Source organism: Ascaphus truei, chromosome 1 (genome assembly GCF_040206685.1).
Source record: "Ascaphus truei isolate aAscTru1 chromosome 1, aAscTru1.hap1, whole genome shotgun sequence".
Classification (NCBI taxonomy): Eukaryota; Metazoa; Chordata; class Amphibia; order Anura; family Ascaphidae; genus Ascaphus; species Ascaphus truei.
Window position 1 is genome coordinate 468,865,028 of NC_134483.1, and position 26,974 is coordinate 468,892,001.

General features: G+C 47.5%; 2 protein-coding genes across 3 annotated transcripts in view; both read right to left on the bottom strand.

Annotated features, from left to right (window-relative positions):
• Positions 1-1,107, bottom strand: part of SLAIN2 (SLAIN motif family member 2) — a 54,940-nt gene extending 53,833 nt beyond the window's left edge. The window contains exon 1 of one of the 2 annotated variants that reach the window (XM_075566822.1): positions 476-1,107. In XM_075566822.1, the coding sequence (XP_075422937.1) occupies positions 476-891 (416 nt within the window). In that variant the 5' untranslated portion in view covers positions 892-1,107. The remainder of the gene's footprint in view (positions 1-475) is intronic. The other variant, XM_075566832.1, reaches the window with a different exon arrangement.
• Positions 1,108-2,380: 1,273 nt separating this feature from the next.
• Positions 2,381-26,974, bottom strand: part of LOC142502886 (uncharacterized) — a 69,440-nt gene continuing 44,846 nt past the window's right edge. The window contains exon 5 of the mRNA XM_075614581.1: positions 2,381-2,445. Coding sequence (XP_075470696.1) covers positions 2,381-2,445 — 65 coding nt within the window. The remainder of the gene's footprint in view (positions 2,446-26,974) is intronic.

A 26,974-nucleotide genomic window follows, 5' to 3' on the forward strand; every position in this document is an offset into this window, starting at 1 on the left:
GAAATTATACATTTTGCAGCTAAACACCAGGGAGTCTCCGTGATTAAGAGAGATAATTGACCTGTATGAGAGATAATTGACCAGTACGGGGTTTGATGTCTGGTCAGATTTACTAGGCGATGCAAGCACTTCTGCCCTCAACTCCTTCACTGCCAAGTAATGAGGCAGCAGGGGAAGAAAGCACTGGCGCCGCTTAGTAAACTTGCCACAGACCTTTACTTGTGAGACACCGCGGTGCAGCTTTACACTTGTTTCACTGAATACTTCCAATGTCAACACAGCTCTCAGCATAGCCCTCCCTCCCCGCTCTGACCTACATGTGGATGGTCTCCTTAACTGAGCCCTGCTGCCTGCCCATGTAACTCCTTGAGTGCCAGGGTGGGGTTAATGACAGACATATATAACACTTTAGAGAGCATCACTAAAAGTTGTTCAGGAACAGACCCCACACAACCAGCCAAATAAGCGCAGTTACCAGCTCTCCTCCTCCTCGAAGTCCACCATCCTGTCCACCTCCTCGGCACGGAGAGGTACCACCTGGTCCAGCAGCAGGTCGCTATCCCCGTCCTTCCTCCTCTGCCTCTCCTCGCCCCCCTCCTCCTCCTCTTCCCAGGCGGCCCTGTCTCCCCCTCCTTCTCCCCCCTTCTCGTGTAGCACAGGCCCCGGGCTCGGGCTGTGGCCCCCGGTTCCGAGCAGCAGTAGGGAGGAGGCGGCGGCCTGCAGGGAAGAGCCGGTGGGCCGGTGCTGCAGGGGGGCGGGAGGCAGCGCCGGGGTCCTGGGTGTCCCCGGGGTATGGGAGGAGCGGGAGCGGAGCTGCTCGTTTTGCTTCTCCAGCTTCTTCACTAACTCCTGCAGCTTCCGCACCTCCTGGTCCGCGCTCACATCCTCCATGGCGGCGGCTGGGCCCCGTCACTCGCCTCTCCCTCGCGCGGTAACGACTTGCAGCCCTGGCGCGAGGGCTCACACTCTAGTCCAACCAACGGTCACTCTCAGAACTCTCTCTCCCCCGCCGGCTTCCCCGAGGCCACACCCACACGCGACCCGAGAAGTGACATCATCGCCGCGGCTCCGCCCGAGTGACGCGCTCAGATCTCTCTCTTTCCCCATTACGACAAGACGCACGGCTGACGCCCACAGGGGACGTGGCAACGCATCATACGCCACGCCTCTTTTCTGCTTCGCCGCTGTCACAGGTGCACAACAGTGAGCAAAGATACGTGACGGGCTCGGCGGCCATCTTTGATTTGGGCTAAGCCCGGGGGTGGTTGGATGTGTGTGATTTACGTCAGCATCTTAGGTCATGAGTGTTCGGGTTTTCAGAATAGAGTCCCACCCTGGTTTCCTTTACTCCTCCATAGAACCCTATAGAGGTCCATTTTTAAATGGAAATGAAGTGAAAGGTGACTGTCTGATCACGTGCGTGTCATTTCCCAGAATCCCTGGCTGCAGTGGAAGCACTGTGTGCTAAGAGATAATACAGACTTGTCTGTGACGTGAATGTGCTCACAAGGTTGATTTGTATGTACTGTACTGTGGAAGGTTTTTGTCCCTTTTTACCCATCCTAACGTACATATGATATATCACTAATAAAGGCATATAATTTCTTACTATAATTGATCCTGGTTTATGCTGATCTTATCTGTAGTTATATAAATGTTGGTTGTGTCATTTTCTATCTAGTTATTTTTTACATATTTGTATTTTTTGAAGTTCAACTACAAAAACTTCCTCCTAATCTATCTGAAAATTGGTGTTATGCCATAAAAATGCATTGCTTGATCGCTTGACAGTGACCAGGGTTGCCACCTTCGACTGATGGTCAACCTGGAGATTTTTAAAAAAAAATGACACTGTGTTGCCATGACAACGGGATGCTATGTAATGTCACACGGCGTCAAGTTGCCATGACAACGTGGCACGGCATGACGTTGTGACGTGGCGTCTCATTGTCATGGCAACGAGCATCACATGATGCTGCCACGTCACGTGACGTTCCCGTTGGCATGGCAACGCAGCGCCATTTGACGCACATTTTTCCCCCCAGCAGTCTTATAGACTTCAGTGGATAATCTCTGATATAGTATTGTTCGTACAATTTTATTTATATACAGTAGCATCAACAGTGTACACAGCGCTTAACAAAATTACAATACAGGGTAAATAGAGTACAAACAAGGGGGGGAAAGCGCAGCAAGTAAATGACAACATAAGAAGAATGGAGACCCTGTCCAGAAGAGCTTACAATCTAAATGAAGGGGTTACTTCCCCATTCAAATATATTTGGATCCAAAAAAAACCTCAATGATTTTGCTCCGTGGCGGTGGATATATCTGTTGCAAAGTTCTTCATACATGAGTGTATGCGTGTACTTTGCATGCACTATGAATTGTCAAATCTCTTGTTTATGTGTCTTATACTTTCCTTGTTGGATCTCTGCACTTGATCTGTTAATGGAAACAATGAAGTCAGATTTAATCTATCAAATTGGACATTTGTAATACTCTGATGATGTCCACTTTTCCTTAGTATTGTATAATGGAAAGTATTGTATAATGTTGTTTGGAATCATTTAGTGAACACCGTTTGGTTGCACTGTATGCTACCCGACACCACTACTTTTCTGTGTTTCCAAACCTATTGTTCCAATTTTATTAGGAAAGTAAATGACTTATTTACCAATAAATAAATATATATATTTTCTTTTATAGTATTGGAGGAAAAGCAAACACAAGATTTGTTTTTTTTATTATCGATTTTGTTATCGATAAACTCACCTGACCTTCTGCTTTTGTTAATGCAGTTTGAGTGAGACTCGGCGTAAGAGTACACAAATGCATGGAAAGAGAAGGTATTTTGCCAATGTGGTAAAAATTAGCTTTTATATTTTTATATTTGTAATAAAATATCCATATTAAAAGGATGATGTAGGCTTTGATCAGGAGATCTCATGTGAATGGATCTGCAACAATTTAAAGACAATGGGGCTGATTCTATAAAAAGCGGCCGATCGACCACTTCGCCACATAAAGAATCAGCCCCTATGGATCAACTTTATATTAATTGGAAATATACCAGTATATCTGAATGAAAATGCACACAATTGTTTGAATGTAATAATGTAGTTTTATTTATTTGTTCTAACTTGAAGGGGCAGTCCCTTCTAGGACCAAATGGAACTGATGACTGTGTCATGTTTAAAAGGTTAACTGAGTCCGTCCAAAAATGGTTGTATAAGTGGTTTTAAGTATGTTTCTTTTTTATTTGTAACGTTACCATAGTGGACAAGTGGTCTGAGGGTTTTCAGAATTTCAGTCTTATCTATTTTGGTTATTGACACTGTTTTCTAATCCCCAAATCTGCAAGTAAATTGAAGTACTGTAATTATAATGCCTTCATTAGTCCATCAGATAAGCATAGGTTGCTGATCAGCATATATTCCATAGACCTGTAGAATATATTTATTTTGCAGTGTATAGTATACAAAGCAATATTGTTAAGGATGTTTCAATATCTCTGAGGAAGCCTATTATCCATATAAATTGTTTATTATTTCTTTTATTTGTTGGCCTGCTATGTGGGAACACCCCTTTATGGAAGCATGCATCATTCTGACTATAAACAGACCAATAAGCATTTTAAGTGTATGGTTTATGATTTCAGGAATTGCCCTACAGCAGGGGTGGGAAACTCCAGTCCTCAGACCCCCCCAATAGGTCAGGTTTTCAGGATATCCCTGCTTCAGCGCAGGTGGCTCAATCAGCCCCTGCTTCTCAATCAGTGGCTCAGTCGTTGACTGAGCAGGGATAGCCTGAAAACCTGACCTGTTGGTAGGGTTGCCAGGTGACTTCTCCAAAAATACTGGACACAATGGTGACAGGTGTGACCCACTCGACACACACACACACACACACACACACACACACACACACACACACACACACACACACACACACACACACACACACACACACACACACACACACACACACACACACACACACACACACACACCTCTAACTGCTCCATGCTGTTTCCTCCTCTCCTTGGCCCCACCCCCATGCTTCTGACACCACCTGCTGATTGGCTGCATTACCCAGCAGCCACCAATCAGGATGGAGGAAGCTGTCTAGTCCCGTAGTAACAGCCCTGCTCTCTCCCGGCCCCCCAAGCCGGTCAGGTCACTATGTCCAGAAAAGTAATACTGGTATACACATACATGTCCAGTATTACCTCTAATTTTTTACTGGTGTAACAGTGTATGTCCCAATATACCTTTCTTTCCCCCTGTTAGCTGCAGGCAGTAACAGGTTAAATCTATGCGCCCTTGAGCCCCCCTTATGCCCCTCTTATGAGTGATAGAAGTAAGGTGGTGATGCATGGCCTGTTTAAGCCTATCAGGGATAGGTATAGACCATTAGCCCGCCCCATCTTGAGTCTCCTAGGAGGGTGTGACCAAGTTAGTCAGAGTCCTGCTTGAGCTCTTGACGAGAGAGGAAGCAGAGAGCTGTGAGTCTCTCCTATGGCAGGATGAGCGTGCTCACCACCAGCCTCTGTATGGGGGAACATTCAGCCTAATGACCTATACTATCAGGGCAAAGCACCATCCAGTGGAATGGAAACTCTGAGACCATGCACAGCTGTGAGGAAGAACTGCAGTGAGTGCCAGCCAATAAAGATCCTGTTCTAATATACCTCAGTCTGAGTATCTGTGAGGATTCGTCATTCCGACGGCTCTGTCCCCTTAACCCTCACCTGTCCGTCAGGTTCCAGAAGCACTCAAAGAGGGCATCCCAGCGGTGGTTCGCGTGTGCGGCGCTCTGGCAATGCGCGGGCTCCGTCGGTCTCCGTGGAAATGGGAGGAGGGGGGAGGGAAATGGGGGGAGGGGAGAAGGGAGGAGGGGGGAGGGAAAGGGGAGGGGGAGGGAAAGGGGAGGAGGGGGGAGGGAAACCGGAACATATGGTCACCCTAAAAATAAAGTATTGTGTTACAATTATTTCATTTATTCCTTGTTTCATAAAGATTCCAATACTTCAGAAGATTGTTGTTCAAAAATGGTTTATTGTAAACACACCACAGTACAATGTATATTTTGGTGACATAACAGATGTAAAAATGTGAGGCGTGTGTCCTGCTAGGGTGTGAGGCGGCAGGTGGCGCGTGGGTTGTGAGTGCTGTCTGTGAGTGGGGGTCCTGCTAGGGTGTGAGGCGGCAGGTGGCGCGTGGGTTGTGAGTGCTGTCTGTGAGTGGGGGTCCTGCTAGGGTGTGAGGCGGCAGGTGGCGCGTGGGTTGTGAGTGCTCTCTGTGAGTGGGGGTCCTGCTAGGGTGTGAGGCGGTGGGTCAGTGATGTCGGTGCATAGGGGCGGGAGGCAGCAGGTGTGTGTGGCGGCAGGTATGTGTCGAGTGTGGCGGGTGTCTGGGAGAGGGGAAGGGTGTAGGAGAGGGGAAGGGTGTGGGAGGGGGGAAGGGTGTGGGAGGGTGGGAGGGGGGAAGGGGGAAGGGGTGGGAGGGGGGAAGGGGTGGGAGGGGGGAAGGGGGTGGGAGGGGAGGAGGGGGGAAAGGGGAGGAGGGGGGAGGGAAAGGGCAGGAGGGGGAGGGAAAGGGGAGGAGAGAAAGGGGAGTAGGGGGAGGGAAAGGGGAGGGGGAGGGAAAGGGGAGGGGGAGGGAAAGGGGAGGGGGAGGGAAAGGGGAGGAGGGAGAGGGGGGAGGGGGAGGGAAAGGGGAGGAGGGGGAGGGGGAGGGAAATGGGAGGAGGGGGAGGGAAATGGGGGGAGGGGAGAAGGGGGAGGGGAGAAGGGAGGAGGGGGGAGGGAAAGGGGAGGAGGGGGGAGGGAAAGGGGAGGGGGAGGGAAAGGGGAGGAGGGGGGAGGGAAAGGGGAGGAGGGGGAGGGGAAAGGGGAGGAGGGGGAGGGAAAGGGGAGGAGGGGGAGGGAAAGGGGAGGAGGGGGGAGGGAAAGGGGAGGAGGGGGGAGGGAAAGGGGAGGAGGGGGGGAGGGAAAGGGGAGGAGGGGGGAGGGAAAGGGGAGGAGGGAGGAGGGGGGAGGGAAAGGGGAGGAGGGGGGAGGGAAAGGGGAGGAGGGGGAGGAAAGGGGAGGAGGGGGAGGGAAAGGGGAGGAGGGGGAGGGAAAGGGGAGGAGGGGGAGGAGGGGGGAGGGAAAGGGGAGGAGGGGGGAGGGAAAGGGGAGGGAAAGGGGAGGGGGGGGAGGGAAAGGGGAGGGGGGGAGGGAAAGGGGAGCGGGGGGGGGGCGGAGAAAGGGGAGCGGGGGGGGAGAAAGGGGAGCGGGGGGAGAAAGGGGAGCGGGGGGAGAAAGGGGAGCGGGGTGGAGAAAGGGGAGCAGGGGGGGGGGGAGAAAAGGGGAGCGGGGGGGAGAAAGGAGAGCGGGGGGGGAGAAAGGGGAGCGGGGTGGGGGAGAAAGGGGAGCGGGGTGGGGGAGAAAGGGGAGCGGGGAGAGAGAAAGGGTAGCGGGGAGGGAGAAAGGGGAGCGGGGGGGAGAAAGGGGAGCGGGGGGGGGGGAAAGGGGAGCAGGGGGGGAGAAAGGGGAGCGAGGGGGGAGAAAGGGGAGCGGGGGGGGGAGAAAGGGGAGCGGGGGGGAGAAAGGGGAGCGGGGGGGGGGAGAAAGGGGAGCGGGGGGGGGGGAGAAAGGGGAGCGGGGGGGAAAGGGGAGCGGGGGGGGGAAAGGGGAGTGGGGGGTGGGGAAAGGGGGAGCGGGGGGGAAAGGGGAGTGGGGGGGGGGGAAAGGGGAGGAGAGAAAGGGGGAGTAGGGGGAGGGAAAGGGGAGGGGGAGGGGGGAGGGGGAGGGAAAGGGGAGAAGGGGGAGGGGGGAGGGGGAGGGGGAGGGAAAGGGGAGGAGGGGGAGGGAAAGGGGAGGAGGGGGAGGGAAATGGGAGGAGGGGGGAGGGAAATGGGGGGAGGGGAGAAGGGGGAGGGGAGAAGGGAGGAGGGGGGAGGGAAAGGGGAGGGGGAGGGAAAGGGGAGGAGGGGGGAGGGAAAGGGGAGGAGGGGGAGGGAAAGGGGAGGAGGGGGGAGGGAAAGGGGAGGAGGGGGGAGGGAAAGGGGAGGAGGGGGGAGGGAAAGGGGAGGAGGGGGGAGGGAAAGGGGAGGAGGGGGGAGGGAAAGGGGAGGAGGGGGAGGGAAAGGGGAGGAGGGGAGGGAAAGGGGAGGAGGGAAAGGGGAGGGAAAGGGGAGGGGGGGAGGGAAAGGGGAGCGGGGGGGGGAGAAAGGGGAGCGGGGGGGAGAAAGGGGAGCAGGGGGGGGAGAAAGGGGAGCGGGGGGGGGGGAGAAAGGGGAGCGGGGGGGAAAGGGGAGCGGGGGGGGGGAAAGGGGAGCGGGGGGGGGAAAGGGGAGCGGGGTGGGGGAGAAAGGGGAGCGGGGTGGGGGAGAAAGGGGAGCGGGGAGGGAGAAAGGGGAGCGGGGGGGGAGAAAGGGGAGCGGGGGGGGGAGAAAGGGGAGCAGGGGGGGGGGGAGAAAGGGGAGCGGGGGGGGGAGAAAGGGGAGCGGGGGGGGAGAAAGGGGCGCGGGTGGAAAGGGGAGCGGGGGGGGAAAGGGGAGCGGGGGGGGGAAAGGGGAGTGGGGGGGGAAAGGGGAGTGGGGGGGGGGGGGGAAAGGGGAGTGGGGGGGGAAGGGCGAGTGGGGGGGGGGGGAAAGGGGGGTGGAGGGGGAAAGGGGAGTGTGGGGGGGGAAAGGGGAGTGTGGGGGGGAAAGGGGGAGTGGGGGGGGGTGGAGAGCAGTGGGCATATGTATTGTCATAATTTATGTATGTGCATGTCCCCCCCCCTCCGTGCGTCCGTCCCCCTGCTGGTTCGGCTGGTGCCCCCCCCGTGACTCCGCCCCCCCCCCCCCCGTGACTCGCCCCCCCCCCCTCCCCGTGACTCCGCCCCCCCCCCCTCCCCGTGACTCCCCCCCCGTTCCCTGTGACTTGCGGCTCGCCCCCCCGTTCCCTGTGACTCGCCCCCCCCCCGTTCCCTGTGACTCGCCCCCCCCCCCCGTTCCCTGTGACTCGCCCCCCCCCCCGTTCCCTGTGACTCGCCCCCCCGTTCCCTGTGACTCGCGGTTCGCTCCCCCCCCCCCCGTGGCGCCCGCTTGGTCCCCCGATGTGCTGTCCGGCTGAGTGAGGTTCGTGCAGGCGGCGGCAGGAAGCGCCCTGTGTGGGCCTGAGGCGCGAGGCTGCGAGGAGAGTTACTGGCGCCATAAGCTGAGGCGGGACGCGCTGTGACTTACCTTAGGGGGAGGGTAGCGCCGGGGAGGTAAGGGAGCGGCTGGGGTAGGAGGGCCGCGCTTCCCCTCCGTCTGGAGCCGGTGCAGGGCGGCGCACGTGATGGGGGGGGGGGGCGGAGTGTGTATGTGTGTGTGTCCCGTCACTCCGCCTCAGGCCAATGAGAGGTGTGCGGGGGCGGGCATGGCCTGAGCCGGAGTGACAGGCCAAAGGTGCTATGCCATTGGCCCTTGGGACGCAGACATACAGTGCTTTCAAAAATATATAGTAGATTAACTCCACCCCCTTTCTCCTCGTGGGTTCTTTAACAAAGAGTTTTAGCCATGTCAGGCTTCAGACTAGGCCTGTAATCCTATACCTAAATCAACCTCCAACATCTGTTATGCATTAAACCTTAACTGGAATTCATCTCTCTTGTCTACATATGAATTCTAAACCTTAAAACATATTCTCATTCGATTGTCTTGATATAAGTTCTCATTGATACATTTTAATAAAACAAATGGATTTCTACCATATTGTAAATAAAATAAACTGATAAAAGGCCTCTAAAGATCACAGATTCCTCAGGTCTGCTCAGAAAACATCATCATTTGTTTAAACTGTAAATATCAACATTCAGGGCTTTGATGTGACGCAGAACAAACTGAATTTGTGACAATGCGCATTCTCTCTGCACGTGGTGTGTCCTTAAGCTTTAGGCATCTACATTAGACAGCTTATACATGCAAAGAGCTAGAATATCTCGAGCTGCGTAGACAGGTTTATCAGTACTGATTTACAGGATATAACTTACAAAGATGTTACACCCAAAACACTCACTCATTGTTATTAAAGGGGCGCTGCCCTACTCATGGCAGTGACGTGTTTAAGGGGTTACATCTTGGTGATTGATGCCTTTTTTAATCAAACTCTGACACTAATTTTTTAATGTTTGTTTGTAAACCTTTCTGACACGACACTTGGGAAGTTTTGGCTTGCCTTTTGTGTTGTATCACTATGGGCCTCATGCAGTAAGCGTTGATAAGGGAATTATCGCCATTTTATAGCCAAAATTGGGTTTGAGATTCAGTAAGCGCCGATAAGTGCTTGATTTCGCCAGGTTTCGGAGCCGATTATTTTGTTATGGCCAGTCGGCTGCCGATAAGCCTGTTTTCGCCACTGATCGCCACTTTTTTAAATCGGCTGGATTCAACAAAAAAAATCAGCTTATCGGGGCTGATTGGCACTACGAAATTGAGATGTTATGGCCAATTTCTCCCGCCAACTAAAGTTGGCAGTTTGGAGGGGAGAACGATCGCTAAGGCTGCCGGAACGGCACTTAGAAAAAAAAAACTTCTGTACATCAATGGAGTCAATGGAGCGGGGACGTATAACAGTATAGTACTGTTTACGTTTCATTGCTCACAATACAAACGTCATTTGCATTACAGTGTGGGGGCATTCCCTGCATTGTGTCACAGCGGACGTGTATTATTTGCATAACATTATACTTTTACATGTTTTCAGCATTTGCGGGTCACATTACTCATCATGTGATGATGTGGCAAGGGAAAATACTATACTCTACTCTTAAAGGAGAACCTCACATCATATCACACATTTTATTGAACTGAGCGACAATTATTTACATGATGTTACACATGTCACACATACACCGTATATTCATCTTCCTTTACATTACACAATGCTTGTAATGTGTCACGCATCTTTAAACGTTCATGTACATCTAAATTCTCATGTGTACATCTACGTTTGGTCCTCCCTATTTTCATGACGTCACTTATTGGACGATCAATCACATTGCATGTTTACATTGTAACCGTTGCATTACAAGCACTTCAACCTAACTTATACACACATGTACAGTAATTCATCATTGGGACACCTTGTAAACTCATTCTATAGCAACTATCCTCCTTACAGAAATGCATGCATATGCACACGACTATTCATTGTTGTCAACATGTGACAATAACATGGCTAATTACACATGTTACACAAAACTTTTCCCACGTCAATCTCAGCCTTTTTGTCTAATTACATGACTGACTGTTGCGTTCAGAAGTTTTACATGCATTGCACATGCAACTATTTATTTGCAAGCAATGTTTGTACAAAGCTTCACGTCACATCATTGGCAAATATCATCATTCCCTGCAGAATACACACAACAAATACTTATAACAACAACTGCACACAGCTTGCCACAGAAGTACTTTATTATGTTAATGTAACACCTTGCATTTTACTATGTCACCTGACATCATCACATACCTATTTAAAGGACGCCCATTACCTGCTCATTCACAGCTACTCATTTCAAAATGTTGAGATTGTTTAGGAGACGGAGGAACATTCTTTTCTATGACATGCTTGATGATCAAGAGAATCATATAGGGCAAGGGAGGGACACACCGAGGGACAGTGACAGGGACAGTCACGCGGATACGACAGGGACAGGGAGAGGGACAGGCCGAGGGACAGGTAGAGGGACAGGAGATCAGAGGAGAAGACAGAGGAGACAAGTTGTGCCTCGTCCGCGTCTGTACAGGGAGAGAACCCTGTTAGATGGGATGAGTGAGGAGGAGATTGTAAGTCGCTATCGTTTGAGTTCAGCAGCAATCTTATCTCTTTATGAGGAGATAAGGGGAGATTTAGATTTTTTCACAGCCAGAGGTCGTGCAGTCCCTGGGCTTGTTAAAATGCTGTGCTCATTACATTATCTTGCTTCCGCGTCATACCAGACAACTGTGGGCATAGTGGGCGGGGGTCTCGCAATCTACATTCTCGCGGGCCTTGACCCAGTTTCTCTATGCACTCAATAGACGCGCTAGGAATTATATTCATTTTCCTACAGAGGCGACAGAGTGGCTGGAAGTCAGGACTGGCTTTTATAATATAGCAGGGATACCATGTGTGCTGGGTGCAATCGATTGCACACATGTTGCTTTGATTGCACCTAGTCAGAGTGAGCATGTGTACCGCAATCGTAAGCACTACCATTCACTCAATGTACAGGTGGTATGTGATGCCACGATGAGGATAATGCATGTGGTACCCAAATTCCCTGGTTCCAGTCACGATTCCTCTATCCTGAGGAACTCTTCAGTCTTCCATGCGTTCGAAGAGGGACATTTTGAACATGGTTGGCTGCTGGGTGAGTACACATTTACATGTTCTAACACAAAACACATTTTTATTTAGGAATGTTGGCATTGTACAATTTGATCACTAATGTCAGCTTATGTGTGCTCCATTCATTATAGGTGACTCAGGATACGGAATTAGGCCGTGGCTCTTGACTCCGGTGCTAAACCCTCAAACTGAAGCAGAGGAGAGGTACAATGCAGCCCATATATCTACAAGATCTGTTATAGAGAGGACATTTGGCCTACTCAAGACCAGATTTAGGTGTCTGGACAGAACTGGTGGGGCTCTTCTATACAAGCCTCAAAAAGTGTCTGATATTATCCTTGCCTGTTGCATTTTGCACAATGTTGCACTCAGGCACAATGTACAATCAGACCTAGCTGAGCCTTTGGTAGACGAGCATCCCACCCATGTAGCTGCTGAAAATGAACAAACAGCCAGTGGTGGCCAGACACGCCAGAATCTCATCAATTCATTTTTTTCTTGTAAGTAAAAACATATATGTTCCAAGTTCTACTTTTATAGTTACATTATGTTATCTTAACAATAATGTTTTTTTATATACCCTTCTGGTAGGACACAGATGAATATGGGTTGCACACCTTTCTTTTCTCTGCTGTGTGCACAAAGGGATGTGGCACCGGTATGTTATTGTTGCACAGGTTATATAATCCCTCTTCAATTGTACTTTAGTTGTGTGTACTGTATGTGAATACAACTGGGGTAACAAAGCACAAATTTTTTAGCATTGTGTTGTTCCTTATGCTAAGACAATACACATATTATGCCCATACTCATTCATGCTTCTAGTATGCTTACATACAATGTTATTGGTGCAGTGTAACATGTACATCCATATGATGTGTACACCAGGCTGATTTACATTTTGAATGTGATTAAATATACATGGTGTTGCACATTTAATACCAAATACACACTTTGCTGTGTTGTTTACGGTACTGAAGATGGCATGTCAATGTTTGCAATTTATATATTGTTCCTTTGCATTATAGGTATATCTCCAGTATGACTGATCATGGTATGTATATTTGCTGTCATCTCTCATAAGATGTGCCTACCTCAATCTTCCTATAATTATTTGAAGTAAAAACCCAACATATTGGTTTAAACACAAATGTAACATACAGTACCGACACACTTTATTCGAGTGTGGCCGGTACCGCAAGCCGGGAGATTTCCCGGCTTGCTAGTGGCCGCCCCCTCGGCGTGCCGCGCGTCATAGACGCGCGGTCACGCGTCTTCGGGAGCGTGCGCCCCCCTGCACGCGCGTCCAGGGGCTCCCCGAGGGAGCCCTGGTGTCCCGCGATCGCGGGACAGCGGCAGGGGGTTCCGGGGGACCCGGCGGACCCGGCAGCGGTAGGGAGAGCGCCCCGATCGGAGGGCGCTCTTCCGCTGCTTCGGCGCGCGCCCGTCACTCTCGGGCGCGCGCCAGGCTACTGCTGCGGCCAAGAACGGGCAAATGCTCGAATAAACTTGGCCGCAGCAGTACATGTACTTTCTGTATCATGTATATGCATTTAGCTACTCTTGAGCTTTCATGTGCATTGTATTAGAAAATGATTACTCACATTTCATCACATTTTATGTATGTTTCCTTATAAATTCCATTAATGTAATATAGAGGTGTTTGGAGACAAGGGGATAACTGTACTTATTTGTTTACTTACGGGAGATCATTCATCACGGATGAAATTGACTGATCATAACACTCCATGCATGAATGCCTGTAATCACATCAATGCGTACTACATCTTATATTTAGCAATGTAGGTGTTTTTTAATGCTAGGAATTAATAGTCAACATTAATTTACATTTGTGACATGTGTATGTAAAATTCACACGTGTGTGGATGTGTCCTACATGTACCAAGTGTAAAACTGTTAACAGAAAAGACAATTTTGTCGCAAATGTTACTGTCATTTAGCATTTCTAATTTACCAATATGACAATGTTGGTAATATTTTTGGAATATAAATCACGTCACTTCATCATTATCATGATGATAATTATCAAGTATTCTCACAATTGTAACGTCAATCACGTGCACATTAGCATAGACACACTTTTTAAGACAACTGTTTGTGTCTGTATCAATTTGTGTAGGATCCATGTATAACACCGACAAATGATAACACCAGCTTTATTATGGTAGCTTATATCATGATATTGACTATACTATGTATTTTTATAACGTTTAATAAACACAGTAAACTATAGTTAGTTAGGTTAATGAAATATACACAGAAACGTACTTCATTACATGATGTTGATGTCATATTCAGAACATCATGCATTGTAGGGGACCACAACATCTAGGCAATAACATTATTTGCTACAGTCCCAAACCATTTTATCAACATACACATGTAACAAGAGATTTTTAACAATAAATGGCTACTTGGTTGTAAGTGTCCTTTACATTGGGAGAAGGAGTGGCTCACTGAGTAAGGACACACACTGGCACTGAGAGTTTGAAGCAGGGGAGTCTGGTTCAATTCCCGGTGTCGGCTCCTTGTGACCTTGGCCAAGTCACTTTATCTCCCTGTGCCTCATGCGGCAAAAAATAAATTGTAAGTTCCACGGGCCAGGGACCTCAGCCTGAAAAAGGTGTCTGTAAAGTGCTGTGTACAACTAGCAGCGCTATACATTAACATGCTCATATTATAATTATTATTATTCTTATTATTATTGTTACAGTCATACGTTCCATTACACAATAGAATACACAAATGTGTTAGCAGAGTGGGAATGGTTGTTATATATAAAACACACCATGTCATAAAATGATAGTAGTCATTAAAGAACACTCAATAAAAATTCATGAGGCACTCTTTTGCAACATCATTATGTTAATTAAGTGCTTATGCAATATAGGCATAAGGGTATCATATTTTTAATTGTTTGTTAATAAGCGCTGCAAGCAATATAAAATTAGTTCCATATGTAGTATAGTAGTCGGTGGCTCCTCCTCACAATCATCTCATATAAAGGTAGACTCTTCTGAAATCATACATTGATCCGATTGTATCTTCCCCGACATCTCTGAAATACAGCAAACAAATGATGGTCAAATATGGCACCTTACTATATATGTATCCGTGACAACGCGTTACACAGCTCTATATGATTGTGTACATACACACGTCACTCACTTATATGTTAGAACTACAAGTGTACATCAGTATGTAATTTTTGAAGTGAAACTTCCTTAGTGGCACCTCATTCGAACTGGGGCAAAAATGAATTGTGGAGACAGAAATGAAACGGATGTGACGTCAGTGCTGGCAGTTGAGGCCGGGCTGAGTTCTGGCTCAGCCCGACCCCAACACTGACATCACACCCGCTCCACAAATCAGATGCGGCGGCGGCGGCGATAGCCGCCGGCGCCGCTCCTAATGGCCCCCGCTCCCCCCACATGGCTGATAACATGCGGCGGCGGCGGCGGCGATAGCCGCCGGCGCCGCTCCTAACGCCGCCATTCCCCCCGCACATCCGCTGCCAAGCCGCGCATGCTCAGTAATGATGGGGACTGGAGGAAAGCCACGCATGCGCAGAAGCGGTTGGCAGCGGCGCCGTTCCCCGCCCGCTGCCACGGCTGTTGACATGTGTCCCCGTCTGCTGCTCGGGACAGCAGAGACCGCCCGACCGGGACAGCCCCCCACCCACCCTTTCCTTACCCGATGGGACCTCCCTCCCAGCCCACACATGGGCCCGCCTAACTTCCACTACCGCTGCCATGCCGCGCATGCGCAGAAGCGGCTGGCAGCGGCGCCATTCAGCTCTCCAGTGACGCGGGCGTTTGCGGGCCCCCCAGGAAGCGGTGGTACAAAAACCCGGGCGCAACCCGCGCGGACTCCCCCCCGGACCCCCCACACACTGATGGACCCCCCCGGACCCCCCCACACACTGACGGACCCCCCCACACACTGACTGACCCCCCCACACACTGACTGACCCCCCCACACACTGACTGACCCCCCCACACACTGACAGACCCCCCCCAGACCCCCACACACACTGACTGACCCCCCCAGACCCCCACACACACTGACTGACCCCCCCAGACCCCCACACATACTGACTGACCACCCCAGACCCCCACACACACTGACTGACCCCCCCAGACCCCCACACATACTGACTGACCACCCCAGACCCCCACACAACACTGACTGACCCCCCAGAGACCCACACACACTGACTGACCCCCCCATACCCCCACACACACTGACTGACCCCCCCAGACCCCCACACACACTGACTGACCCCCCCAGGCCCCCAAACACACTGACTGACCACCCCAGACCCCCACACACACTGACTGAGCCCCCAGAGACCCACACACACTGACTGAACGCCCCAGACCCCCACACACACTGACTGAACGCCCCAGACCCCCACACACACTGACTGACCCCCCCAGACCCCCACACACACTGACTGACCCCCCCAGACCCCCACACACACTGACTGACCCCCCCAGACCCCCACACACACTGACTGACCCCCCCAGACCCCCACACACACTGACTGAACCCCCCAGACCCCCACACACACTGACTGAACCCCCCAGACCCCCACACACTGACAGACCCCCACACACACTGCCTGACCCCCCCAGACCCCCACACACACTGCCTGACCCCCCCAGACCCCCACACACACTGCCTGACCCCCCCAGACCCCCACACACACTGACTGACCCCCCCAGACCCTCACACACTGACCCCCCCAGACCCCCACACACTCACAGTCACACGCACACTCAGTCACACTCACACGCACACTCAGTCACACGTACACTCAGTCACACTCAGTCACACGCACACTCAGTCAGACGCACACTCAGTCACACTCAGTCAGACGCACACTCAGTCACACTCACAGTCAGACGCACACGCAGTCACACGCACACACATAGTCACACGCACAGTCAAACGCACACGCTCAGTCACGCGCACACTCTCAGTCACGCGCACACTCTCAGTCACGCGCACACTCTCAGTCACGCGCACACTCTCAGTCACGCGCACACTCTCAGTCACGCGCACACTCTCAGTCACGCGCCACACTCTCAGTCACGCGCACACTCTCAGTCACACGCACACTCTCAGTCACACGCACACTCTCAGTCACACGCACACTGTCACACTCGGAATTCACACTGCCTGACCCCCCCAGACCCCCACACACACTGACCCCCCCCAGAGCCCCACACACTCTGACTGACCCCCCCCAGACCCCCACACACTGACCCCCCCAGACCCCCCACACACAGTCACACGCACACTCAGTCACACACACTCAGTCACACGCACACTCACAGTCACACGTACACTCACAGTCACACTCAGTCACACGCACACTCAGTCACACTCACAGTCCAGACGCACACTCAGTCACACTCACAGTCAGACGCACACGCAGTCACACGCACAGTCAAACGCACATGCTCAGTCACACGCACACGCTCAGTCACAAGCACCACGCTCAGTCACCACCGAGCACACGCTCAGTCACACGCACACTCTCAGTCACACGCACACTCTCAGTCACACGCACACTCTCAGTCACACGCACACTCTCAGTCACACGCACACTCTCAGTCACACGCACACTCTCAGTCACACGCACACTCTCAGTCACACGCACACTCTCAGTCACACGCACACTCTCAGTCACACGCACACTCTCAGTCACACGCACACTCTCAGTCACACGCACACTCTCAGTCACACGCACACTCTCAGCCACACGCACACTCTCAGCCACACGCACACTCTCAGTCACACGCACACTCTCAGTCACACGCACACTGTCACACGCGGAATTCACACTTAGTGCAAATAGCTAATACAGGGGATGTGTGCCGAGCACGCGCATTCTAAGTCAAATTTATTTGCGTTTTGTCATTGAGATTGTATTTTGATTTTTAATTAAAACATCACCAACACCAACACAAATACAATTTCTGTGACAAAAGTCAAAGAAGTTTCACTTACTATGCGCGTGCACAGCACACACAGCTTTTTTTTATTTACATTTTTAGCAGGCATAACTATGTATATGAAGTGAACGTTGCCTGTATACTGACAAATGTGCGCGCACATCTTAGTGTGCGCACGCACTTCACGCTTGGCTCCACTAACTGTTAGCGCATGCGCAAAACAAAGCGTACGTTGTGCGTTCAATACATGTTGAAAATACCAGTAAACATAAAATCTTTATTTCAAATACAATGAAGATGAAACTACATTCGTTCTAAATTAGTACATCTGTATTCTTTTTAAACAGACGTGTTTGGACAGAAAGGACGGCCGATAACACAATGCGCAAATGCAATACGTGTGACGTCATGTTAAGCCAGCGTGAAACGCACGCTAACACTCCTCCCACTCAATTAACATTCGGCTAATGCCCAGTGAACGGCCCCAGTGTATGACACAGTGCAGTTACCGTTACTATAACAAAACAACACAGCCAATAGGCTTTGAGGCGCGCACGTCGCTTGGGGGCGGGACTTACATCCGTAATCCTTTTTAAGGACGCCTTGGGCCATGACAAGGGTCCCACGTCATACGTGGTGGACCCGCTTTTAAATGTTGTAGATGTTGCATGATAACAAAACAGGTATGTGTTAGAGTTATGGTAAAATGTTGCTAATATGTTTAAAGTGATAGGAAAGTACGTATATTTATTCCGTCAGCAATGTGTACTACTCTTTCAGGTTCTACTATATTGTATTCGGAAACAATTTCTTTGTGATCGCTACATGTTATGCAGTCTGCAATGTTACGCTGTATCCACGCATTGAAAGGGAAAATGGTGGTTAAAAAAAAAAAAAACATTTAAACGCAGAGTCAACGCATAACGGTTGTTATATTTACCATTCTTCTAGAATTAACTCTTCGTCTGGCTGCAACTGGTCGCTCCAGAAATGCAAGGCTTTTTCATCCACGCTTGACCCACCCGCTGAATCCAGTATGACACACATCTCCTCCATGAAGCGCTCATAGGAATCGCCACTGCTTTCTTCAAACTATTGGTCGGGAGGTAGGTTCATTTCTTCGGGTACCCATTCCAATGCATTTTCAGCTGAAAGGCTTGGTACATAATCATAGTAGTTTTGTTGTTGTACAATGTGGGTTTCAGGAATGGAGGGTGCAGATATTGCAGCAGGTATCGATTCACACGGAACAGTAGTAGCGGATCCATTGCTATTGGCATTAGGAATAAATATGCCTTTAACCACAATATATGTGCCCTCTTTCACGGTGAAATGTTTTTCTTTGGCAATCTTCCAGAAACCATAGTTGTCTTCTAGCTTATCCTGCACACGTTCAAAAAAGTCATTAGTTGATAAAGTGAATCTTATTGAGGAATTAAAATTGCGCGCATGCCGACGGTCTTGGTAATAAGGATATTTTGCTCGAATCAAATCATAGATTTGGCGTGTGCTCGCTTGGTGTCCGCAAGTTCTCAAAATAGCTTCTGATACCATGTATTTATACCCTAAATTCGGATTCATATTTTTCACGAATTCATCAGCCATTGCAGATTAGCACAAAAGATGTGTGCAGGTATCTGTTCTTTGCTCATCAAAATGAAACTGCTCAATGGCTAACACATTGCTGTGTTTCCTTTTCAAGGTCAACAAAAGTATAAACTGTAACTCCTTATTTCAAACGCCAATTGGATGTGTAGTTTTAATTGCTTGAACATTTGTGGTTTGTGATAGCCGCATGTGGGACAAACATGTATCCTTTTTTTATCTCGTTTCTGAAAACATTCCTACACTTTTAATTCAGTAACATTGAGTTTTCTTGAAAAATAACAAAGAGCACTGTGTGAAAATAGTGCTTAGACAGCCATATCAGTAAATACACACACCTGCAAAATGAAATGTTTTTTCCCCACATACATTTCTGTGTGTATTTGAAAGTCTGGTTAACTCCCTGTCTGCATGAGTTTAAATATGTGTGTATCTATATATATAAATATATCTCTCTCATAAATATATATATATAAAGTGTATATTGTACTATATGTATATTGTGTGTGTGTGTGTGTGTGTGTGTGTGTGTGTGTGTGTGTGTGTGTGTGTGTGTGTGTGTGTGTGTGTGTGTGTGTGTGTGTGTGTGTGTGTGTGTGTGTGTGTGTATGTATATATATATATATATATATATAATTTTTTTTTTTTTTTTTTTTTTATATATTGCAGGAGTACACACAACATATTGATGGCAGTAAGTAGGCCTTGTATGAAACCTATTTAAATGGTGATAAACATGAGTGAATTAAGTAATAAACATGTGTATGTTTTTTGTAAATACATCTATACCAGTTTAGATAGTACTATATATACATACACACACACACACACACACACACACACACACACACACACACACACACACACACACACACACACACACACACACACACACACACACACACACACACACACACACACACACACACACACACACACACACACACACAGTGTGTGTGTGTGTGTGTGTGTGTGTGTGTGTGTGTGTGTGTGTGTGTATATGTGTGTGTGTGTGTGTGTGTGTGTGTGTGTGTGTGTGTGCATATATCCATACATACTACATATATATTAGTATAAATTCAGAGATGTTCTTGAAACAAGAACACATAAATGATTAAAGGACAACATTACAATGGCCAGCAAAGGTAAGTAATATTTAACACAAAATCATGCTGTACACGTACAAGAAAGATGTTTGCAGTTAAATAGGTGCTTTTATAATTGCATGTGAATAATATGCACATGCAATGATTACATCAAGTAACACACCCAAATGCAATGTTTTGCTGCAAAGTCAATGGCAGCTTCTCTAAACTTAGCAACTGGCTCCTGGTGGACCATTACTGAACAGACGATTAATACATAAATATTTATAACACTATTCATTAATTAGGAGTGTTAACATTTCCAAAACTTCACGTGTACAAGAACATACTTGAAAGTTTGGAAACAACACAGTCTTCAGCATACATACAATATTAATTAGATAATCTGAAGTCAACAAAACAAGGCCAAAGACATATTTTGTGAATTATAAAATTTATTTTTTTTGTTCCTTTTGAGAGCGAGTAACAGGCGTGCTTGTTGTCTCTTGAATTTCCCTTTTTCGTTTGCCACCAACTTTAGCCACAACAGAGCCACTTTGAGTGGCCTCTGGCACTTCACGGGCAGGGCTTGTGGCCAGTGACTCACCTACAGGGCTTTTGGGCAGTGATTCACCTACAGGGCTTTTGGGCAGTGATTCACCTACAGGGCTTTTGGGCAGTGATTCACCTACAGGGCTTTTGGGCAGTGACTCACCTACAGGGCTTTTGGGCAGTGATTCACCTACAGGGCTTTTGGGCAGTGATTCACCTACAGGGCTTTTGGGCAGTGATTCACCTACAGGGCTTTTGGGCAGTGACTCACCTACAGGGCTTTTGGGCAGTGATTCACCTACAGGGCTTTTGGGCAGTGATTCACCTACAGGGCTTTTGGGCAGTGATTCACCTACAGGGCTTTTGGGCAGTGACTCACCTACAGGGCTTTTGGGTAGTGACTGTTCACGGACAGGGCTTGTGGCCAGTGACTCACCGACAGGGCTTGTGCCCACTGACACATGTGAGCAAGTTGGTAGACACTGCACAAGTGATGGTTGGTCTGTTTCATGTGTGTCTTTTGTTGTTTTTGACCAAAAACTGGTCAGTAGTAACTGCTTGTGTTTTGTTTTTGTGGCCTCCTTTGTAGGTGTCAGCTGCTGAATTTGTACAGATGGCAGCGGTAGGATGTCGTCAGGAACCTGCACAGCAATGTCTGCTACTTGACCGGTAACATTCGGACCTGGTGAATGAAGATCAGAAGCATGTGGTGAAAACTGACCAGCATGAACAGATCCTGCCTGTGAGGTGTTCAAGTTGAATTGTGGTACATTAGTCATTCTCAAGTAATTAGCTTGTGTTTGCTGAACAACTAATGCTTCGAATGAGGTGTTGATTTTTTGCAACTGTTTAGGCACTTCAATGAAGACTCTGTGGAGATGTGCCAATTGTGAAACTGTTTCTTCCTGCAGTGCAATCATCCTTTCCAGCACTGTCATCAGGTCAGAATGGCGACGATTTTCTGCTTCCACAATTTTTCCCTCAGAAGCTACAATTGCATCGTATGTGGTATTTGCTGGACGATTTGGCGGTAAAACAGTTTCAATTGGAACCTCTTCATGGTCACTTGCTTGTATTTGTGTGTCTATGGCGGCGGCATCATCATCATCATCATCATCATCATAATCCTCTTCATCATGTTCTACAAATAAATGTACACATTATTAAATGGCATGTTAATCTCTGCTGTGTTACTATGTAATTCTACTGTGTCATAAGTAACAACTAACATGTTTCCATACGTTTTATAACCTCACATTAAAAACTACCTTGACTTAAGAATAATGTTTGGACTCAGTATGAAATATGAGTGAATGAAAACTTGCTGTAAACTCACAACTCCTACATGATAGTTAACATCACTAACACAATACATGTTGCCTTACACTTCATTTTCACATACACTAAGTAATCCTATTTAAAGAACATGTGCAAAACAAATAATGAACATGACAACATAACATATAGAAGAGCACATATTATATGGCCACCAACTGATACACTCACCTTCTAGGTGTGTTGAGCTGGCTGACCCAGGTGAAGACACTTGTTCCATCTCAGGTGACACATGTCCTCCAGGGGCAACTATATTTAACAATAACATAAGTTTTACATTTACATGTGTAAATATTGAACAAACAGTTATTGTATGTTCTGTATTTATGAGTACCTAACAGCATCAGTTCCTTTACCCAAAATGTGTGTGTGAAAGTGAACATAAATAGTTGTAATAACAATGTACATGCCTGTGTACTTAGAAGTTTTGAGTTCCCTAACATACAACATACTATGGTTCTGCAGTAATGCGTGAGGATAAATAGATTAAATTTGTAGTGTAGTGTAAAGATGTTGTGTAGTGATATCAGTATCATAATGTACATAACTATCATGAGATGACCATTCACAATGGTTATCATGAAGGTGGTCATATTGCAAAAAGTGTTGTTTTTGGTAGAGGATATGTGTGGTACATTAATAGAAGATGTGGCACACCTGAATGTGGCTGTGACTCAACAAGACAACACATGCAGTGTGTGATAATGTGTCGTTGATAGTAGTTCAACTATAGATATGAGTGAACTAATGTGTGACGTACGCTTTGATAAGTAATGAGTTGTTGGGGCATTTAGTAGCTAAAGTTAAGCTTTCAAATGAGTGTGATTAACTTCAGTTGTGCTAGTCAGGTTGTAAGAACGGTATTCCCTTCCCCAAAAAGCCTAATCAGCCACACCTTTCAATTACTTGAAACAGGTGAAAATGGTGTGAACTAAGTTGACCCTAAAATGAGCCTGTAATTAGTGTGTGTGCTGAACCCCACCCCCTCTGTTGAAGTGTATGCTGTGATGAGATATTAATTGCAGCTGCTTTAACACAATGGTAGATGAGCTAAATAGTCGTGTGCAGTTTTTAAGTTATGAAAACAATGACATAACATATGATACGTGTGCCTCATTATGCTGTCTGTATATGACTTAAAGCAAAAATGGACCTTTTCATAAACAACTATAGATGTGTTAGTGCAAGTGATATTTGTAGGCCGTTGCATGCAATATATTTGATGCATGCTTAAAATAGGCAGTAATGTCATGTTTGTCGGAGTAAAATAAATAAAATACACAATAATATTATACATATTTATGTTCTGTACCTGTAGCTAGTAATAATTTCTCATTAACATGTGTTACACATGTGTACTACCCTGTTGTTCCCCATCTTCGCCCACCATCAATTGCTTCCACTGCAGCAATGCATTTTGGGAATTCACATGTAAATGAGCACGCAATGGCACGTGCTATATTAGTTACTGCTTTTAGTAGGACTACAACATATATGTCTATTTTGAGATATATATATATACAGAATCAGACATATACATATATAGATGCAGGTATGCTTATATTGTGAAGACAGTATAAAAAGCAGTGTAAATATGCAAAATAACTGTAAGCAACGACACGCCTAGTACAGTAATATTTCTCACCTGGTGGAAATTGTGAGGGATAAATTCCAATATCCCGGTCACCAGGTAAGCCTTCCACGACGACGGGAAGTAATTTTGCCCGAAGCAGCTCCTCCAATGGACTTAATATGAGACGTTGTGGTGTCGGCCCACCTCCAGTGCCAGTAGCATGCACGCGTTGCTGTTGTATTTTTTTTTTCAATTTTGACCTAATATCATCAAATCTCTTGTGACAATTCCGCTTGTCCCTCACATGATTCCCACACGCATTGACACCAATGACTATTGTGTCCCACATTTCTTTTCTGCTTGATGAACTTGTCCGCCCTTGAAAAACATATAAAATATATGAGGTAAATTAATAATAATAGAAGCACCAGTTTCCTACACTGCTAGCTGTTCCAAGAGATAGCAAACATGCTGTTTTAGGTGTAATATGTGAAGCACATGAGCATTCACTACTAAACCTATACATGTAAGCAATGTTGCATTCATATTGTATGCAGTTATGGCAAATTGACCGCCTGTGTTTAGTTGTCCTTGTAAGGCATGATAAAAAGCTGTGTTTCCAGACTAATTAACATAGAAAGATATTCTGAACCCATATTTGCATATGAACAAAACTCAGATGACCTAGGATCACATGTATTTGAATAATAAATGTAAAGGTACACTTACCTAGTAAATGTCCATATATACTGTCATAGTGCTCCAGAATGCCAGTGACAAGAGCTGTATTTTCCTGGTCATTGAAGCGAGGATTACGTGGCTTCTCCACACGTTTCTTCCGAGCAGGTTTAGGGTCAGAGCTTGGCTGGTGCTGACTGGACTCTCCTTCTTCCAATGGAAGAGCCTCCAAAAGCTGGCCACCAGCAAGCACGCCACCCCCATCCACCCCATCAGCAACTGCGCCACCAGCAGCACTCACAGCACCAGCACTCCCACTCCTAGCACCAGCACTCCCACTCCTAGCACCAGCACTCCCACTCCCAGCAACAGCACTCCCACTCCCAGCAACAGCACTCCCACTCCTAGCAACAGCACTCCCACTCCCAGCAACAGCACTCCCACTCCCAGCAACAGCACTCCCACTCCCAGCAACACCACTCGGTGCACCAGCAACATCACTCCCCTGAACAGTACGTTCACTCCGACGCGTACTCGCACGAGTAGCACTCCCACTCCCACCAGCATCACTCTTCCCACGCTTTGCGGGCATACTTCCAGCACTCACAAAAAACAGACAAGAAATGTACAGCCAATCACACGAAACACTTCCACATAAAAAACAAGACAAAGATGTGAACAAAACAACAATGGACAAAGCTCACCCAATACACAACAAGTCTCTCAGTCAATATGCAAATCTTCAATCAGCCAGCTCTGTGCGTCTCTCTCTCTCTCACTCCCAACAACACAGAGAATGATTAGCAGTACACGTTGCCTTTAAATATGGCGCACTATCCAATACATGCTTGTTTCGCCTGATTCAGCAAGATTTGTGATTGGGCAACCTAACAGCACCCCTCCACGCACGCCGATACACCTGTGTGTGATCGGCTAATCATCGTGAGAGTGGGCGGATTTGTTTTCGGGTTGATTTTGAATGTATTCTGCACTTACTGCATACGGAGAGGAAAAATCGCCAATAACATGACTAATCGGTAAGCTTGCCGATTTCACATAATCGACGCTTACTGCATGAGGCCCTATGCACTCAACGAAAGTTTGGACAGGCAAACTCCACCTTTCCCCCCTATATCTTTATTGGCTTCCTGAGAAGGGCATGGGATAATGGTAAATAAAATATTTGGTTGTTAAACATTCAGAGGTCCTTAAGAAATGCAATTTGATGTCAGTTTCCAAAGCAATAAAAGCAGTCAAATATTGGCTTTTAGTACGGGTAGTCTTCCTTTTTCACTGCTGTATGGTGAACCAGAAATGTTCCCATCTTGTGCATGATGCCCTAAAAACCAATTTTATTAATAAGGAGTTAGAGTACAGTAGTCTGTCCCTACACAAGAGAGTACAATGTGTCAATTAGGTGTAGCCCCTTTCCCCGTGACTAACGTTACTTGTGGCTCACAGAAGGCCTAAGCCTCCACCGCTGGGAGCCTGGGGTGGTCTTATTCCTCTGGTTACGGCGCCTCCACCTGAGAAGGATCCTAGCACAGCAGGATAACCCCTCACAGGAACCAATATAACCAGTAAATACACAGGGTACTGTGTGTGTATATATATATATATATATATATATATATATGTACAATAAAGGACTGCGCTATTGTATGAAATGCCAGAAATTAAGGTATAAACGAAATATTGAATAAATATAAAAATGTAGTTGAAAATAAATAATTAATAAGAAAATATTTAAAAAAATGAATATATACCCAAAAATGCATGAACATCAATGTCTAATAAGCAAAATTCAAAATAAAAACATATAAAATATATAGTGCTGTGAACCTTCCTGTAACTGCTCAATGCAGATAGTCCTATAGAGTCCAAACAAATATGTCCAGTATTGGGGAATAAATGAAGCACTAACAGGAAAAACAGGCAGCTTCTTTATAAGGGCACAACGACCTCCCTCTCCACCTGCATAGAAAAAATAGAAGAAAAAGAAGCGCCAAATCCTAGTGCATTACTGTGCAAAAATGATATATTTAATTCCCAAAATTCTCAATAAAATGAACTCACAAACATAGAACAAATAAAAGCATGTTATGAGATATACTCATGCTCCAAGGACCAGGAAACACCGATTCGCTGCTGTGATTACTCCGTGACACCACTGGATCCGATGCTGCCTTCGTTGTTCACCGCCTGCAGGAACTAACGTGTCAGGCACTCCGCAGTAGTCTCTCCCAGGGTACACCACCAACGATGATCTTTGGTTCCCACCGGGGATGGTAGATGCGGCAGACCAGCGGATGACGTCACACGAATGGTAGTGAATACCGGACCGGTACAATTACCAAGCAGTTCAAAAGCAAGTGTCTGGAAAGATACTCCCTAGGGAAGGTGTGCAGTGTATCTTTCCAGACACTGCCGCATCTACCATCCCCGGTGGGAACCAAAGATCATCGTTGGTGGTGTACCCTGGGAGAGACTACTGCGGAGTGCCTGACACGTTAGTTCCTGCAGGCGGTGAACAACGAAGGCAGCATCGGATCCAGTGGTGTCACGGAGTAATCACAGCAGCGAAGCGGTGTTTCCTGGTCCTTGGAGCATGAGTATATCTCATAACATGCTTTTATTTGTTCTATGTTTGTGAGCTCATTTTATTGAGAATTTTGGGAATTAAATATATCATTTTTGCACAGTAATGCACTAGGATTTGGCGCTTCTTTTTCTTCTATGTATATATATATATATATATGTAAGGGGGTCACCCCCGGTTCCCCTGATCTTCCTTTGCCCCCTGCCTTACCCC